This window comes from Ambystoma mexicanum, chromosome 13, assembly GCF_040938575.1.
Source record: "Ambystoma mexicanum isolate Mex_15411 chromosome 13, UKY_AmexF1_1, whole genome shotgun sequence".
Taxonomy (NCBI): Eukaryota; Metazoa; Chordata; class Amphibia; order Caudata; family Ambystomatidae; genus Ambystoma; species Ambystoma mexicanum.
In genome coordinates this window covers 233,776,054-233,795,296 of record NC_090938.1, presented here as the reverse complement: position 1 = coordinate 233,795,296, position 19,243 = coordinate 233,776,054, and the positions used below count along the sequence as shown (strand labels likewise).

The 19,243-nt window shown below is 47.4% G+C and overlaps 1 protein-coding gene across 3 annotated transcripts in view; it reads right to left on the bottom strand.

Annotated features, from left to right (window-relative positions):
* Positions 1-19,243, bottom strand: part of KDM5B (lysine demethylase 5B) — a 1,291,824-nt gene that overhangs the window by 1,041,262 nt on the left and 231,319 nt on the right. For all 3 annotated transcript variants that reach the window (XM_069633695.1, XM_069633694.1, XM_069633693.1), the window contains exon 4: positions 1,691-1,861. In XM_069633695.1, coding sequence (XP_069489796.1) covers positions 1,691-1,861 — 171 coding nt within the window. The remainder of the gene's footprint in view (positions 1-1,690; positions 1,862-19,243) is intronic.

The following is a 19,243-nucleotide window of genomic DNA, read 5'->3' as shown; positions in this document are numbered from 1 at the left end:
TTCCCTTGAAGCCAAAATTAAAGCAAGGCCACCACCAACCTAATTCCCTAAAACCAAATCACTCTAGGGGACTTAGGGGAGCCCCAATTGCATACATCTTGTAATTGGTAAAAAGGGACAGACCTAAATGACAGGGGGATCTTTAGGAGAAGTCACAATGATCATAAAAAAGATCAATGAACCAAAAAGATAAAGGAAAAAAGCAAAAGGTTGAGGGGGCCCCAAAAAAAGTGGCTCTATACTTCCCAAAATTGGAACTCTGGCTTAGCATTGTCAAATCATGAACAGCTACTTAACCCACATCCGCCCAGCAACAGACATACCTTGGATAAACGTGGATTGAGACCAGAGTCCCATTCTCAGTTTCAATTAGTCCAGCCACACAAAGCACAAGTCCGAACCAGGACCACACGACAACGCATGCCCTTCTAAAGATGCTTCTGGCCAGTGATGAGACCGCCAAAAAGCAAGATGGCCAAAACACAGGGCCTTCAACAACAAAGATGCCATTGTGAGTACATGGAATTTAAAAGGACGACGTGTACCGCTGTACAGATGGATTTTCTGAATCAAACCTGTTTTTTTAAGAGACCAGCCTAGTATGGTGAACAGGAAAGGACACATGTTTAGCCAACGCATTCAAGGTAGACTAGCAGAGCATTAAGGCTTACACTGAGAGGAGTGCGAGTGGCCTAGGGCTACAATGAGATACTCTGAGCACTCCAATGATTCCAGTTCGACAGAAGAGTACAAAATACACAATTATTTATAACAGAGTAGCAAAGTAAGTGAGAAACTGGAAAAACAGTTATTTTCAGTACCAGCAAACACGCATTCAGATCGAGCACTTCTAGAATACCCGAAGACAAGCTCCTCAGCTAGAAGTCAAGCCCTGATATGGAATGAGGCCAAAAGCCACCAGTTCAACTAAACACTATTCAGGGTAGCTTACTGTTGGATTGGGACACGCTACCCCAAAGTCAACAGGCTGCAGGTAAGTGTTCAAAAGTTCAGGAAAGTTCAGAACGATTGCTCTCCCAGTCCCCACCACTCAGCAGGCCCCAGAGGGGGATCCTTCACCAGACCACCACCTACGACCTTAGTCAGGCTAGGGAGACATGGTGAGGACTTCTACCCACCTCCAGTTACTGACAAGATGTGTGTAGGTTTATTATGGACAGAGTAAACTGCTCACACTTCCTACGTGAAACGTTAATTTGGACGAAATTCCCCTTTTCCTTCACAGACATCGTGCTGGTGGAGCCAATAGCTATAATCTGCAAGCTTTCCCAGCTAGTAGCGGCACCTCGGTCTTAAGAAAGCCCTTGCTTCACTCTGTACCACCATCTTGTTTACTGGGCTGTTCTCACCCAGGAAAGCCGGTCTACTCCTGGAATAGAACTCAAGACTGCAGCTTAAAGAATAGACTGAGTCAATATAAGAGAAATTATAAAGTTTAAAAAAAAAACAGTATCTTACAACTATTAACACGCTTTTTCTATTATGAGATTGTATCAATGATTGACAAGACTCCAAAACCACCATACAGAAAATGGCCATCAACATGTACTTTAGTCAAGTATTTAAGGAAACAGACAGCGTAGCTAATGGCTCATACAAAAGTTAGAAACTCAAATGAAAACCAGAGGATTTCACATCAGGAAAGCTCTGATCCCAATGCAATACTCACCAAAAGGCTGGCTCCACTTTGAAACAAGTTAAATGGGTACAGGATGCGCTCATAGTGGGCACGTATGTGGGAGCCCACTGCCTTTCCCAGTGAAAAGCCCATTCTCGTTGCTATTTTTGTCCATCTTCGCTCTCTGCAGACAGCATCAAAGCCACCATACTCTTGAACAAACTAGAAAGTAGGAGGAAAAGAGTTTATCAAAAAAATTATCTTGTGATCTAGGGACTAGCTCCAGAATGATATTGGCTTTTCTGAAAAAAGAAAAAAAGACACTGTAGTCACCAGTTACTAGAAATCCAACACAATCTCCCATCTTCATACTTTCTTGCTTCATAAAAGTTAACACAATTGGAGCGTATTCGTGGGGAGGGTGCACTGCATTTGAATCCAGGGTATGGTGGGCATTGCACCACACCCTACATAAAGTCCTTGCAGCACTGAGTGAGCTTCATCCAGAGGGGGAGTCAAAGTGTGTCAACCACTAACCATCTAGAGTCTAGATTCTAGACTCACTCTGACTCAGGTATATTTGGCGCAAGCATCAACCCTACCAGGGTCAGTTGTCCATGATTTAACCACATTTTTGGGGGTCGAAAAACCATGGTTTCTACTTGCTTTTTGCACTTTTTTTAAATGAGACCACCCGCACTCCCTCACCATCCCTCCACTGTAATTAATAAAAATGTATGAAATTTTCAGGGGGGGATTATAGAATCTGACTAAATGTGGTAATTTCTTCCTCGTTTTTTAGGGATTCTGTTATTTCTAGGGATACCACCGTTGTCGCATTGGTCTTCCCCTCTATACCACTAACACAAACCATATTCTTGCAGGGACTCCCCCGGGCAAGGCCCCCTGTTAGGGAATTGGCACAAATGATGATTCTCCCTTCTACCTTAGAGATTCCCAGCACTTTTGCTGGACTTTAATTTGTTATCCTGGAGCTAGAGACCTTTTTCTGACTCATGTATTTTTATGTGATTTGGACTCAGTTTCTTTTGGTTTTGGCATCTGACCAACCCCTAGGCATCTTTTTGTATTGTGACAGCACCTTCAGTGCAGTCTCACAGAAGTCCTTTGGATTTCTCATTAGGTTTAAATACCTCCGCTTGGATAAACTACTGTTTCCAAGAGTAGTAAAGTGAAATTGACTTTACTTACCTTTTTCTCCTTGTAGACTCAACACACCATCTTATGTGGAGTGCTGGGGGTTACTTCGTATCCCCTTGGTCTACCTTCTCATGTAAAAAAATGAGATGTTACCCTGACTACAATTAATGGCTGGTGGCAGTGGGTTATTTTTCCTACCATTGTGCATTTTTACCGCAGGCTGAACTCAGCTGCAGTATTGCACCCATGGGCGCCCATTTTGTCAAAATGGCCCTGGTCGTCTTTTTTCACCATTTCTTGTTTGTGAGGTCCTTCTTGCTATTTGCTCTGTGCTCCAAACCAGGGTTGGTCCCTTTGTTCGTTCTGTGTTTGGCGGAATTCACGGGTGATTCCCCCCCGCCTCTGGCTCCAGTGAAGCAAGTGAGGAGGAGATAGAATCTCGATGAGAGAGAAGACCAAGTAGACGAACAGAGGAAATATAGATTGATTTCAAAAGGAGCAAGACAAGAACCCGGGAGACCAAACCGAGTTAGAGCAGTAGAAGAGTCGCGAAAACATTAAGGAAGAAATAGGAAGTTTAGTAGCTTGGAAAGGACAAACTTTATGGATATTATAAAGATGGAAACGACAGGAACGAGAGTTAAAATATGGTGAGCAAAAGAAAGATTAGAATCAAGGTAGAGGCCGAGATTACGGGCTGTGGGAGAAATATTAAGACTAGAGGGAGGAAAGGATATGAAAGGAGGTGGTGGGTGAGGGGGAAGAGTGTTAGCAGGGAAAAACACCACCTCAGTCTTCCCTGTATCTATAGTGAGGAAGGGAATAGTTTCTTACCTGTAACTCCATTTCTCCAGCATTGGTATCTTTCATGGATTCACATGCTTTGAATATTCCCCGTCGTCAGGCTGGGAATCCCCGGTACATTATATAGACCCTTTCCCGTAGGAAAACTTTTTCGACGCTTATGCGTCCTATCCACCTCGTTTTGTATCATGCGTGCCCGTGCCGTCAGGACGTCATGATATAAATACAGGCCCCGCCCCCGCGCTCCCTCAGATTTCGGCCCCCAAAGTAGTGGGGGAACCGGTTTGCATGATCAGGGGAGGCAGGTGGGCGCATGTGAATCCATGAAAGATACCAATGCTGGAGAAATGGAGTTACAGGTAAGAAACTATTCCCTTCTCCAGCATTGGATCTTTCATGGATTCACATGCTTTGAATAGATTACATAGCAGTACTACCCCCAAGAGGAGGTGTGCATGCAAACCCCTATACATTCTTCGCAAAAGGCCGTTCCCTAAGATTATGTATACATCAGTAATAGTTTACATAGGGAAAAAACGGACCACATACAGTCATAAATTCCACAGGATGCCACCCCGCAGCCGGGGCTTACCTTACTGGAATAGGTGTCGAAGCACCGCCTGTCCCATCCGGGTGTCTTCGGCATGTTGCTGCGACAGGCAGTAATGGCGGGTAAAGGTGTGTGTAGTCGCCCAGGTAGCCGCCATGCAGATGTCCCCTAGAGGGACTCCGGCCCACAGTGCCGTCGACGATGCCGCTGCTCTAGTTGAATGAGCTCTTGGCCGTCGTAGAAGAGGCTTCCCTGCCTTGGAATGGCAGTACGAGATGGTAGATGACACCCATCTTGAAAGTCCTTGCTTTGAAATGGCTTTTCCTCTAGCACCCAACCCATAGGCCACAAACAGCTGTCTCGTTTCTCTGAACGGTTGCGTACGATGAAGATAAAACTTGAGAGCCCTTTTTACATCCAATGTGTGTAGCATGCGCTCCGCTCCCGAGCATGGCTCCGGAAAAAACGTAGGCAACACGATAGAAGAGTGTTTATGAAACACCGAAGGAGCTTTTGGTATGAACTGTGGGTTAGTGGCTAGGACTACCTTGGTCTTGAAAAATCGTAAGTATGGTGGGTCCACCATTAGAGCCTGAACTTCTGAGATACGTCGGGCTGAAGTGATGGCCACCAGGAAGGCCAATTTCCACGACAGAAACTTCAGAGACGATGATGACATTGGCTCAAACGGAGGTTTCATAAGAGACGTTAAGATCAGATTGAGGCTCCACTCCGGTGGAAATTTCTTCTCTGGAGGGAAACTCCGAAAGAGGCCTTTAAGGAAGTGCTTAATCAGGCGGTCGCTGAACAATGGTGCCGAGTGCCGTCGACGAGTAAACCTGGAAATGGCTGCTAGGTGTACTTTTATTGACGACACCGACAGGCCCATTTGAGCTAATAACAGCAAGTATGGAAGGAGCTGTTCCGGCCTAATCGATTGCGGGGCCAAACCTGGTTGATCCTCACACCATTGACAGAACCTTTTCCATTTGTACGCGTATGAGGCGTTTGTGGAAGGTGCTCTTGCCGCTTGCAGGATACGTCGACAGTCCTCCGGAATCGTTAGCCGACCAAATTCGGCGAAGTCAGGAGCCAGGCCGTCAACTTGAGGCTGTCCGGGTCGTGATGCCAAACGACACCCTCCTGTCGAGACAGAAGGTCGGGGGTCTTCTGGAATCTCATCGGTTCCGCCGCCGCTAAGTGTAGTAGGTCTGAAAACCACACTTGTCTGGCCCAGTATGGGGCCACCAGAATTACCCGACATGGGTACCTGAGGATCCATTGCAACGTCCTCCTGACAAGGGGAAAAGGAGGAAATGCGTACAGGAATTTGTTCGTCCATGGGAATGAGAACGCATCCCCCAGTGAGCCCTGCTGAGGCCATCTGCTTGCGTACTGATGGCATTTCTTGTTGTTCTTCGTTGCAAACAGGTCTATGGAAGGGTGTCCCCATTCCTTGAATACTTGTTGAAGTTGTTGGTCGTTCAGCACCCATTCGTGAACTTCGTTCATTTCTCTGCTGAGGGCATCGGCTTCCACGTTTTTCACTCCTGGTAGGTGAAATGCTAAGATTTGTATGTTGTGTTGAAGGGCCCAATGCCAGATTTTCTGTGCCTCTGTCGATAGGGACCTGGAACGTGTCCCTCCTTGTTTCCTCAAGTAGAACATCGTAGTGGTGTTGTCCGTCATGACACGCACCACCGAGTCCCTCAGTTGCGGAAGAAAAGACTTCAGAGCCCATCGCACTGCTCTCAGTTCTAGCAGGTTGATATGCAGGGAGGACTCCTGCAAAGACCACTGGCCTTGTACCTGTAACATATCCAGATGAGCTCCCCATCCGCTCAGCGATGCATCCGTCACCACCGTCTTTTGGAACTCTGGTTCCAGTAGAGGCATCCCTCTCGTTAGGTGAGTAGACACTTTCCACCAGCCGAGTGCTTGAACTAGTTGTTCGTCGACGACCAGTCTGTCGGACCAGCGACCTCTGCTCTGTGCCCAACGGTCCGCTAGAAATTCCTGGCAAGGCCTCATAAACAGACGGCAGTTGTTTATTAACGGAATGCAGGACGACATGGTCCCTAGCAGGGACATGTACTTGCGCACAGAGACTCTGGTACCGCCGCTCCATTCCGACGCCTTGTTTTGAAGTTTCTGAATTCTTTCGCTGGATGGTTTCACCAGGCTTGTGTGCGTATGAAACTCCGCTCCTAGAAAGACCAAGGTCCTCGAAGGCTCTACTGAGGACTTGTTGAAGTTTATTGCGAAGCCCAGTTCCTGTAAGATGGACATTGTGGCTCGTAGACTGTCTCGTGTTTGTTCCTTGGATGACCCTCTGATTAGCCAGTCGTCTAGATATGGATAGACATGATGACCATCCTTCCTTAAATGGGCCGCTATAGGGGCCAAGCACTTGGTGAACGTCCTGGGGGAGGACTTGAGCCCGAACGGGAGGACCTTGAACTGAAAATGCTTTCTCCCGACGACGAATCTTAAATATCTCCTGTGTCGTGGGCGTATTGGGATGTGAAAATAAGCATCCTGAAGGTCTAGTGAAGAGAGATAGTCCATGGGTTGCACCGATCTGATAACCTCTTGGAGTTTTAGCATTTTGAATTTTTGGCTCTTTAGCCACTTGTTGAGTACCCTCAGGTCGAGAATGGGCCTCCATTTGCCGTTTGGCTTTTTGACAACAAAGAACCTGGAATAAACTCCTTGGCCTTCCTGTGCCACAGGAACTCTCTCTACCGCCCCTTTTCGCAACATAAGCTCCGCCTCTTGTCGTAGGATTTGGAGGTGGGGCTGTGTCGAGAATAAAGGAGGAAGACGCGGAGGCTTGTCTTTGAATTGCAGCGCATGACCCATGCGAATCGTGTCTAGGACCCATCGATCTTTGGTGATGCATTTCCATCGGTCGAAGTGATGAGAGACTCGACCCCCCAGGACGTTCCGAAGGCCGTCATTGGTTGCTGGTTTGCTTGTTCTTCGTTGACGACGGACCTGAGCCTCGCCGCCTGGAGGCTTGATAGTCCCTGCTTCCACGTGCCGACTGGGACGCTCGTCTGAACCCTTGTGAAGAGTACGAGGGCCTGTTAAATCCACGGTCCCTCGAGGCTCCAAAGCGGGAGTTTCCAGAAGCACCTCTGAAAGGGCGAAAAGAGCGAAAATTTCTACCCGTTTGAAGGGCGCCGAGGGACCTAGCAGTATCCGTGTCTTCTTTCATCCCTTTCAGCGCTTCATCAACCTTTTCGCCAAACAGGTGCTCCCCTTCGCATGGCATGTCCAGGACTTTGTACTGTACTTCAGGACGGAAAGTAGTACATTTGAGCCACGCTTGTCGACGAAGCACTACTCCATGGTTGATTTGTTTGAAACCAGACTCTGCTAGGTCCACTGCGATATTAATAGCGTGGTTCGAGGCCTCCTCGCCGTCCCGCACCAGTAACATAGCTGCTTTTCGGTGTTCGTCTGGCAGGTGTTCTAGGATAGGGGCTAATTTGTGCCACATTTCCCTATCATATCGTGACACGATCGCTAAGGAATTGGCTGCTCTTACTGTCGTCGCTCCGACCGAGAGCACCTTCTTTCCAAATGCGTCCTGCCTCCTAGCCTCGCTTTCCGGTGGCGTTGAACATTTTTGCTGGACCCTGGCCTTCCTAGCTGCTGCCGCCGACACCACCGAGTCAGACAAAGGCTGTGATGTTAGACATTTTGGAGTGGACTCCGGAGCTTTAAACTTTTTCTCGATCCGTCCCTTTATGGCTGGTTCCGAGAACGGATGGCGCATCGTTTTGAGACCTTCTTGCCACACGTGGTCAAGGATTGGGATGGCAAATACCGATTTTCTCCTTTGACCCATATGGTCAAAAAGGAAACAGTCTTTCCTCTGCTCCTCAGGAATCAAGCCGAATTCGGAACACGCTTTCCCCATCATTGCATGGAAGGCTCCCACATCATCAGGGGGAGATGGCTGTGTCTGGCTCCTCGTAGACTCCAATTCTACATCCGAATTCCATGTCGGGTCCCTCGACGGTGACAGGGAGATGTCTGACCCAGAGTCATCATGTATAGAGTCGGACTCCGACAACTCACCCTCCTCCTGAGCTCGAGGACGATCTTTTACCGCCTGGGGAGCCGATGGGTGATTCGTCGACGAGCGAGCCGTACAAGTTTGCTCGTCGACGGAAGGTACAGACAGAAGTGACGATGACGTCCCAGGTTGAGGGAACTGGGTATCCAGCCGCTGTAGTAGCTTCTGAAGAGTATTAAGCACATCCAGAGACAAAACTGTCTGGGGGTTCAGCAACGTGGATGATATAGGTACCATACCCCCGCTCGCACTCGTCGCCGTCGTCGTCGACGTGGAAGGCCGTAAGCCTAAATCCAATGGCTGCAGAACCATGTCACCTTCCCCTTCCGCCGAGCAGGCCGTGTCTGGCTGCAGTAAGACCTCAGGGGGGATCGGGTCATAGACCTCAGGCAGCCAAGCCATAGACTGAGTTTCCGTCGACGAAGGAATCCCAACCGCTGCTGCTTGAACGGTAATAGGCATCGTCAATGACACCGAGGTCGACGAGGAAGTCGTCGTCGTCGAGCCTTTAGACTTCGTTGTCGATTTTGATGCCGACTTCCCGGCTGAAGCTTCTCGACTCACGGAAGACCTGGGACGGTCCCCTGAGGAGGATTTAGACAGCGCCAGCCTCTCCGTCTTAGATGATGAGGAGGAGGAGGGCTTTTTATGAGATGAGGAGGATCCAGCATGTTTCCCCTTATGCTTGTCCTCAGGGCGAATTTCTGCTGGCCGCACCTTCTTCGATGGAGGCTCCGACTTGCTCCTGGAGGCCGTGGAGCCAACTTCCGAAGCCGGGTAGGCACCCGCTCCGTCATTAAGCCAGTCGACCAGCCTTCTTTTACGGTCCTTAAGGGTTTTTTGGGAGAAACCCTGGCATATCTCACATGTATCCGCCGTGTGGTGCGGGTGGAGACAGTAGATACAGTCCATGTGGCCGTCTCCTTCATAAACCTTTTTGAGGCCACAGGTTGCACATGGGCGAAATAACGCCTTTCCAGACATAATTCTCCAGATTTGAACTTCGCTTACGCGAAACAGACAAAAAAACAATCTAGTTATCACTAGTAGTAACACGAAGATCCCACTGCTTTGAAAGACGGTTGAAATCTGAGGGAGCGCGGGGGCGGGGCCTGTATTTATATCATGACGTCCTGACGGCACGGGCACGCATGATACAAAACGAGGTGGATAGGACGCATAAGCGTCGAAAAAGTTTTCCTACGGGAAAGGGTCTATATAATGTACCGGGGATTCCCAGCCTGACGACGGGGAATATTCAAAGCATGTGAATCCATGAAAGATCCAATGCTGGAGAAGTGGGAGGCCATCCAAGATTTGATAGCAGAAAGACAGGCTGTAAGAGTGTGGTGGATTTCAGGAGTGAAGGACGAGAAGGATAGAAAAAGTTGTGCATCATCATCGTAGATGTGATAAGGACCAAAAACTTTATGGCTGAGCGTTGAAAAGGTAGGCAGTGAATAAGTCGAAAACATTATGTAGAAAGACCATTTCGAAAAAAAAATGTCGAAAAAAAAGTCAAATGCTTTATTTTTTAATTCACATGTTTTTATGGGTTCCGGAGGTAAAAAAAAAAAAAAGGGGGTAAAACAAAAACTAATTACTAAAAAGGGGGGCTGAGGGGAACCCCCCATTTCTAACAAAAAGCAACCAAAAAAAGAAATGACTTACCTTTTTTAGACATTATGACTTTCGACATTATGTCATTCTACTTTATCACTATAAACCCGTTGAAAAGTATAGAGAGAAGAGGAAAAGACCCAAGAAAGATCCTTGAGGAACTCCGTGCTCCAGGGGGAAAGGTGAGGAGATCTGGACAGCCAAGGAGACATAACGTTCTATTAGAAAGATAGGAGAACCAAGAGAGAACAGAACCCCCAAGACCGAAGGAAGAAAGACTCCAAGAGCAATGATTGATCCACGGTGTCAAAGACAGCAGATAAGTCGAGCAGAATAAGAAAAGGAATGTTTAGAATAGCGAGCTGAGAGAAGGGAGTTAAGTACACAGATCAGAGCAGTCTCAGAGTTACTAGGACGGAAACCAGACTGAAAATGAAGGAGAGATCAGTGACAAAAGATGACGCTGAATAGAAGTTTAAAAAAGGTACGGTAAGAGGGAGATGGAGCGGAAATTAGAAACAATAAGAGGATTCGTTTTTTCAAGTTAGGGATAATAGTTGCAGGTTTGAATGCTGTAGGAAAAACAGGTGCTGGGGCAGCTATTGAAGCAAGAGACACGATACAGTACAAGATGATATGGCATTTATAACACGCCTATACACAGGTGTGTCAAGGCGCGACGAGGCAAGGGAGGGGGAACAGAGGGAAGACAAGACCATGATCTTACTAGGCCAGGTGTCATTCAGATTGCGCAAGGGTCCCCAGGTGCAGGGGTTGCCAGGGAGGCAGTGCAGGCGTGCAACTGGCAGGACATGGGGCCGGGATCTGAAGGGTGGCTAGATAACCCTGCAGTATCAGCAGGACTTCAGCAGGGGAGAGGGGGAGAGAAAGAAGAAGCAAAGACGAGGGTCTTAAGGTGCTTGCAGAACCTAAGATGGTTCTCCTCAAGTTTCAGGGAGGCTGTTCCAGAGTGAGGCCCCAGCCAAAAGGGATCTACCACCAACTCGTTGCTTGGAGAAGCAACTGACCCCGAGTGAGTTGGAGGCGGATGAGCGGATTAACCTTGGGAATGAGAGCCGATGGAATAGGATCAGTAGGAGTAGCAGTGTGAGGAGCTGTAGCTAACAGAAGTAGCACATGAGACTGGAACCCCTCTCCCTGCTGGCTGTACTTCGCTACTGCTGGAACTGATTGCCAGGGGACAGGAACACCAGGAACAAGTGCATAGTCTTTAAACTGGACCCTAGCTCCAGGAAGATATTAAGGACCCTCTGGAAGCAGGGCAACCCAAGCCTGAGCCACCTCGGTGTGCTGGGCCCCAGTAGCAAGGGAAGCCCACAAGGTGTCCAAGAATCACGGTGGTGCCATTTGCCAGTAGCTGAAACCGCAAAGTATTGCTGCTCTGGAATAAGTCCATTGCTGCTGCCGATCTTCCAACCGTAGTGCAGGAGTCCCCAGACGTCCTCCCTCTTGTCCCCATGACAGGCCCAGGAACACAGGATCTGCAGGACGGCAACAGTAACAGAAGCCAGCTGGATCCCTTTTCTTCAGAACTAAGGTATTGTCAAACTAGGGGGTACTTACCTTGTGTGTTAGCTGTCGCTGGAGACTTGCATTTGCTGCCCTTTGTAGAGTTGCTTGCATTTTCATAAGCCTCCCAGCCTCTTAGCTTGTGGCCCAACAGTGATTCTTTTCTATAAAAAAAAACTCACCAACATTGTGCAAGACTATTGTGCTATCTTCAAGAAGTGCCTCAGCTCCCCTAGACCTTGTTCAATTGACAATGGCTATCCTGGATCCCTGCTTCTTACCCTCTGACTTACAAGTTACTTGTATCGCTGGGAAAGGGTAAACCTTTATTTCATTGGGGGATTGTAACATGCTTACCTGTTTGGAGAAACTAGTTAACCTTGGTTTCCTTCCCTAACCTTTCCCCACAACCGCGTGCGTGTGTTCCCAAAAGGGTATCTACTTAACTAAAACTGAATGAGTGAATTTTTGGAGTGTATTTTATTGTTGCATATTGATTGCCCTTTCTAAATAAGGCTAATTTTAAAACTGACTTAAATTATGAATAATTATTTTAATAAGAAACCTTGAGTATAAGGGTTATTTGAATACAAGTCACTGTGAATCTCTAGGTTACACCTCTACAGCTCACATTGACCCCTCTTGAGATAAGCCTGGCTACTCGACCATACTACCAATCTGTGTAGTACAAACTTATAGCAAAGGTTGGGTTCCCTATTGCCAAGAGGACAAGGCTGGTGTAGTCTCCCACAGGGTTACTACATGCAATCTTGCCTAACACCCCTAAATGCCAGACGTTTGCCACACAAGACTACATTACATACTTTGCATTTAGAGAAAAGCCATAATCTACAAAGAGGATCTATAGTAGCCCCAACTATATTGTTGTCCAACTGCCTCTTCCATTCCATCTGTGCATCTTACACCAATCAGCGTTTTGTGAGCATGTAAATTATAGTCCATGTGGCTGCTTGCTATATATGGGATACGTTACTCATTGTAATAGTATTTCTGATGCTTGCATCTGCTTAGATTCACATGCTATGCATAGGCCGACATCTAGTGGTAGCTGCTGTGGAGTATTATTCTTGTTTCCTAAACTCGAAAAGGGACGTAGACCGGGCGTGCCAGTAACACTATCCCTAATGTGACGTACACTGTACAAATGGTCCTTCACGCTTCGAGGTCCCTCAAATGGTTTGGTTTGACATGAGTGATATTATATGGCATATATAACGCACCTATACAAAAGTGTTTCAAGGCGCGACGAGGCAAGGGGGGACAAAGGGAAGACAAACGATCCTACTAGGCCAGGTGGCATTATGATCGCGCAAGTGCATGGGAAGGGGAAGGAGTGAAGTGCAGAGGGCGGGAGGGACAGTGCAGTACATGGGATAAGATGAATAAGAAAGTAAAAGTACAGCCAGCAGGTGGCAAGTGCAAGGGTAAGTGCAGACAACAGGTGTCAAGTGCTGGTAATGGACTGTAGGGATGCAGAAAACAGTCCAGGTGCAGGGGTTGCCAGGAGGGCAGTGTAGGAGTGCGACTGGTGGGGGAGGGGGGGGCCTGGGCCCAAGATCAGAGGGTGGCCAGGTAATCGGTGCAGTTTCAGTATCAGCCAGGAAGTCCGCAGGGGAGGCGGAGGAGAAAAAGCAGAAGCAAAGAGAAAGGTTTTGAGGTGCTTTCGGAAGCAGAGAGGATTCTTCTCAAGTTTCAGGGGGCAGGGAGGCTGTTCCAGAGGGAGGCCCCAGCCGAAAAAAGATCTACCACCAACTCGTTGCTTGGAGAAGCATCTGACCCGGAGGGAGTTGGATGAGCAAAGCTCGAGAAGGAAGATAATTAGGAAGGGAGAGTTGAAGGTATTGAGGCCCCAGAAGGCCTTGCGGACAACGTAGAGGGTTTTGAACTTGATCCTCACAACCACTGGGAGTCAATGCAGAGATTGCAGTCCTGGAGCGATATGATCCCTGGGCCCGAGGCCAAGGACAAGTCTTGCAGTCCTGTTCTGGATGAGTTGCAGAGGGCGGAGAGTAGAAGCAGACAGTTAGAAAGAGGCTGTTGCAATAGTCCACCCTAGAGAGAACCAGAGCTCTGGAGACTGAGCTTCTGGGGGAAGGAAAGGAAGGGAAGAATAGGTGCAGCTGGAGGTGAGACTTCTTAGAGACGTCAGAGATTTGAGGAGAGAAGGAGTGTGTGGAGTCGAATATGACTGAGAGTTTTGGCCTCACAAGTGAGAGTAGGAAGAGGGCCAAGAGAGGCCATCCCCTTTGGTGAGCACGAAGTGTAGCGCAAGTACAGATGTAATAAAGCATAGTAGCTAAACCAGAAAACATCTATACACCACCTACTCCACATGTGGAGGAAGTGAGGACGCACGTGAATCTAATCCGACACAAGCATCAGACAAAAAAGTTACTTACCAACTAACGTTCTTTCGACTGGATGTTCCTCCCACGTATTCCTTATCTTTGATATTCATTTCCCAGCTTGCTGGCCTCTGAATTTTTTTCCTCAGTAGAGGGCGCTGCACGTCGATGTCCCTCGGAGGCCTCTGTGTCGGCATCAACATAGGTACAAATAGTTGCGCGCAGCGTCCGTTGCTCAGTTCTGTTTTGAAGTGCAATGTTTGGCCAGTATGAGATGGTTAGTACCCTCCTTGAGGGAGCATAAACTGCAACTACAAGGGAAGTTTAACTGCGGGGAAGGATGGGAGGGGCGATAAGGAATACATGGGAGGAACATCCAGTTGAAAGAACGTTACAGTTGGTAAGTAACTTGTTCTTCAAATGGATTGTGTCCTCCAACCTATTCCTCATCTTTGATAGACTCCCGAAGCAGTAATGTGTACAGGAGGCGGGAGTAAAATTTATTATGGTTTAAGAGTGCAGAGTGCAATGCAGCTTTTCCAAATTTTGATTCTTGGCTAGTGGAGGAGTCTAGACTATAGAATTTGGTATGTGCAGACGCCCATGTGGCAGCTGCACAGATGTCTTATTGAAACTCCCCTCTGGAGAGCTGACAAAGCTGCGATACCTCAAGTTGAATAAGCACTTAAAATGTTGAGTGGGGGGCTTTCCCTGCCAATTTAAAGCATTCTGGGATAGTTAAAATTATCCATCTTGAGATGGTTTGTTTGGTGATGGCTAGGCCTAGTATACCCCACACACAACTGGTCTGCTTGCCCAAGTCTTGCAAGTCTGCTGATGTATAAACTCAAAGCACGCTTTGGATCAAGTCTGCACAGTCTTTCTTCTTTCCCAGGATGAGGGGGTGGGGGGTGTGGAAGGATAGAATTAAGGTAATGTTATTTTCTGCATAATATAAAATTCTGACAACCTTTGGGAGGAAATTAGGCTGCACTTGAAGGACTACCTTATCCTTGCGGAATATAGTATGAGGAGGTTTGCAAGATAAAGCTTGTAGTTCACTCACTCTTCTGGCAGAAGTTATAGCCACTAGGAAAACTGTTTTGAGAGTGAGAAATCTTAAGGGGGCAGGACTGGAGGTGTTCAAAAGGAGTGCCCATTAGAAAATGTAGAACTAGATTTAAGTCCCACAGGGGAAATTGAAAAGGAGTTGGAGGATAGACATTAGTCAACCCTTTCAGAAATGGAAGGACTAAAAGGCATCTTGAAATATGAGGGTTTCTCCGCCGTGCATTTGAAAATTGATAGCGCAGCGAGATAACCCTTAATTGCGCCGACTTGTAGACCTGAAATTGCTAAGTATAATAGGAAAGATAATACCATTGTCGAGTTGCATGAAAAAGGGTCAATATTCTTATCTCTACACAAGCTGTAGAATTTGTTCCAACGGCAGCAGTATAGTGATTTGGTTGCTGGTCTTCTGGCTGAAAGCAACACCTCCATTACGTCATCCGTGAGGTCTCACTCTTTGTACCTAAACCTTTCAGAAACCATGCGTGAAGGTTGAGAGATCCAATATCCGGATGGAGAACCTGACCCTCTTGCGAGAGAAGATCCTCTTTGTGGAAAACGAATCGGAGGACAGATGGACATGTCTAGAAGATCCGGGTACCATGTCCTCCTGGCACAGTCCAGGGCAATTAGAATCCTGGTTTTCCGGAATCTTCTGAACCTCTTTATTACGTGAGGAATGACAGGACTGGAGGAAATGCATATAGAGGTGGAAACTCCCAGTCGACCACAAACGCATCTCCTAGAGCTCCTCTGAGGGGAATTTCCCTGGAGCAGTACCATTCGAATTTCTTATTGAGACTTGTTGCAAACAGATGCACCTGAGGGGTTCCCCAAAGGTGAAGATCTCTTGAAGGACTTCCTGAGCTAGCTCCCACTCGTGGGAGACTGGTTTGCCTGCTCAGAGCTTCCGCTGCCGTGTTCTCTCTGGCTAGGTGGACTGCTGATGGAGATTCCTTCTTGAATTGCCCAGAACATGAGCTGTATTGCCTCTCTGCACAGTGCCAGTGAGCCTACGCCTCCTCTTTTGTTGAGGTAGTGCATGGCCACTGGGTTGTCGGTCATAACATTTTTTCCCTGTATTGATGGCAGGAAAGCTTTCAGTGCTAGCCTGACTGCTCTCAGCTCTAATAGGTTGATGTTTACTTTGAACTCCGATGGAGAGCAATGACCGCTGATTGTCAAATCGTGGGCATGGGCTCCCCACCCACGTGAGGCGTCCGTCACTACTGTTCTCTCCAGCCATGGTTGCCAACACAGTTCTCATTTAAAGATGTTCTCACTACAGGCCCACCACTGAAGGTCTGGTGCAAATCTGTTAGGGATTTGTAGGAGATCTGACATCTTTGAGACTTGTGACCATTTGGTCCTTAGAACCCACTGGAGAGATCTCATTCTCAGGTGGGCCTCTGGCACTAGAAAAATGCAGGATGCCATGAGGCCGGGCAAACTCAAAAAAGTCTAAGGCCAGCAGATACTGGGCATTTTGAAATCTGGTCACCATCTGTAGAATATCTTGAGCCCTCACCTCTGATGGCGAGGCTTTTCCCCAGGAATGTATTCAGGACTAATCCAATAAATTGGAGTTTGTGATGGTATGTGGCACTTCTTGAAGTTGAGGGAGAAGCCCAGCTTGTGGAGGAAGTGGCAAACATAATCCAGATGACTTGCGCTTCTTCCGGGAACACTGCTCTGATCTACCAGTCATCCAGGTAGGGGTATATATGAATTCCTCCCCTCCTGAGACTTGCTGCCACAACCGCCACTAGCTTGGTGGAAACCTTCGGGCAGAGGTTAGCCCAAATGGCAAAACGAAATTGATAGTGAAATGAAAGTAAGCATCCTGAAGGTCCAGAGATACCAACCAATCCTAAAGTTGTAGGGACTGAAGGATCTGAGAAAGGGTTACCATCTTGAACTTGTCTTTCCTGAGGAATTTGTTCAATTCTTGTAAGTCCAAGATGGGTCTCATTCCTCTGTCTTTTCAGAACTAAGAAATATGGGGAGTACCAACCCTTGTTGCTCTCCGCTACAGGTACTGGTTCTATAGCACCTCTAGCAGGTCCAAAATCTCCTGCATAAGGAGCGGGTCTGGAAAACATAAAAGGGTTGTTCCCCGGTGGATGACTGAGGGGTGTGTAGAAAAGGCAGGCAGTAACCTTGGGCAATTGTTTCCAATGCCCAAGCATCTGAAGTAGTAGCCTGCAATTCTGTCAGATGTTGAGTTAACCTGCCTCCTACTGGTGTCCTGTGTAGTAAGACCTCAGAGGGGTATGATATGATAGTTTATTTATATAGCGCCTATACACAATGTGTTTCAAAGCGCTTCAAGGCAAGGGAGGGAACAAGGGGAAAAAACAATGACATTCTTACAAGCCATGAACAGTAAGGATGTGAAATTAACTATCGTACTCGGCCTGACGACATTTCAGATAGTGCAAGAGCTAAGACATAGATAAGGAAGGGAGGGGGAGAGTGGTAAGGAAATGGAAACAGACGGGCGACTACCGTACTAGGCCCGACGACATTTCTGGTAGAGCCGGAAAAAAAACAAGAGGTGAGGAAGAGGGGTGCAGAAAGGTAGGGGAGGAACAAAACAAGCGACTATCATATTAGGCCTGACGACATTTCAGATAGTGCTGGATGGGGGTGGGGAGGAAAAAACCAGTAAGGGGAAGGAGGAGGTTACAGACGAGGTTGCTATCATACTAGTTTCAGGGACAATTCTGATAGAGTAAGTGCATAGAAGAAAGTAAGGGGAGGAGATAGGAAAAGGAAGAACGGAAAGGAGAGAACAGATTTAGCAGTCAAAAGAGTGGAGAAGCAAGAGGGGAGAGTGAATACAATTGCAGAAGTCAGTAGTAACACATAATGTTGCAAGCCAGGATACAAGATGAAGATGGGAACAGCATGAATCAGGGCCACCATGAGTACAAGATGCAAAAGAAGTTAGTTTTGTTAAAGGATATTTGTACCGCGCACTATCACCACCGAGTGGTCCCCTGGCGGCTCTGAAAGAGGGAGGAGGGGTGAGTTAGTGGGAATAAGCTGGAAAAGTGCAAGAGAGCAGTGATGTGCTGATGGCAGCCTCAGCCCGGTGGGTCCGTCGGCTGGGCTTGGGGTGTTTTACGGTCGGTAGTCGTCGTGTGCTGTTGTGCAAGTCTATGTGGTGTTTGTTTTGTTGTTGCAGTGTAGTTAATGCGGATTGCTGCGTTTTAGGCTTGTGGTTGTGTTTGGTTAGCGTTTGAGAAGTGTATGCAGAGGGATAAAATTGTTATTGGATAGTTGGCATTGCTGTCCTTGCAGTTATGTATATATCATTGTTGCTAATTTTCAATATTCTGTCTAGATGTGAGGCAGGCTAGTGATCACGATTCCAATCAAGTGTTGCACTTACCATCATTCACAGTTTCATCCAAGTGTGGCGCATGCTAACATTTACATCTCTATCTAGATGCGACGCAAGCTAAAATTCACATTTCTATCTAGATGTGACTCAGGCTAAAGTTAAGCATTCCATCTAAGTGTGGCGCATGCTAACATTCACATTTCTATCTAGGTGTGACGCAAGCTAACATTGTTAACCCTGTCTAAAAATGACGCAGGCTAATCTTAACATTTCTGTATAGGTGTGGCACTAGTTAACATTTGCTAGTGTGTTAGTGCGTAATGCAATGCAACATTTACAGTCAGGCCAAGAATGGAATTAGGCTTGTGGTCACAAATCTCTCTATGTATGCATGGCCTAATTCTATGGCAGTCTGTTATGGAGAGGTGAGATAGAGTGGTGAGGGCTTTCTGGAGTAATTACTCTACACCTCACCCAGGCCACACACAGTTTTGTTGCTGTCTGTTGGCTGCTGGCTTCCTTTGCTTCCCCTGCGGACATGTGTAGACACGCCTTGGAGCCGCCTTTTGCCTCGGGGCCCTTAGCCGAGGGGGCTGCCCTGGGAAGGTCCGTTATGACCAGGTGGACGCACCAATCAGGGGAGGTGGATGGGTTGGAGGGGGAGGGTGGGACTGTGAAAAGGTCAGACAAACAAAGGACTACACCCCACAGACTGCACCCTTTGGATGCAGCCCAGAAACAAACAGGCTCAGAAGGCAAAAGAAACACTAGACAGGCCCCAGATTAGCACACAATGCTCACCAAAAAATATAGATACATAAATGAATAAATAATTTTTTAAAACTATATATCAGAAAAAACTCACACCACTCCAAAAGAGTGCATAAACAAGCACGCCAAAAACAGATTACAATCATTGTGAAACTACTCACTCAGAATCAACCAGCCCCTAAAGGTGCTTCGACACTGGTTTCTCCTGCCATATCCTTCCTCATGGCAGTCCTCAAAGCAAAGCATGAGAGTTGAGAAAGGGTGACGCATCAAATGAAGTCCATAAAAGTCAAAT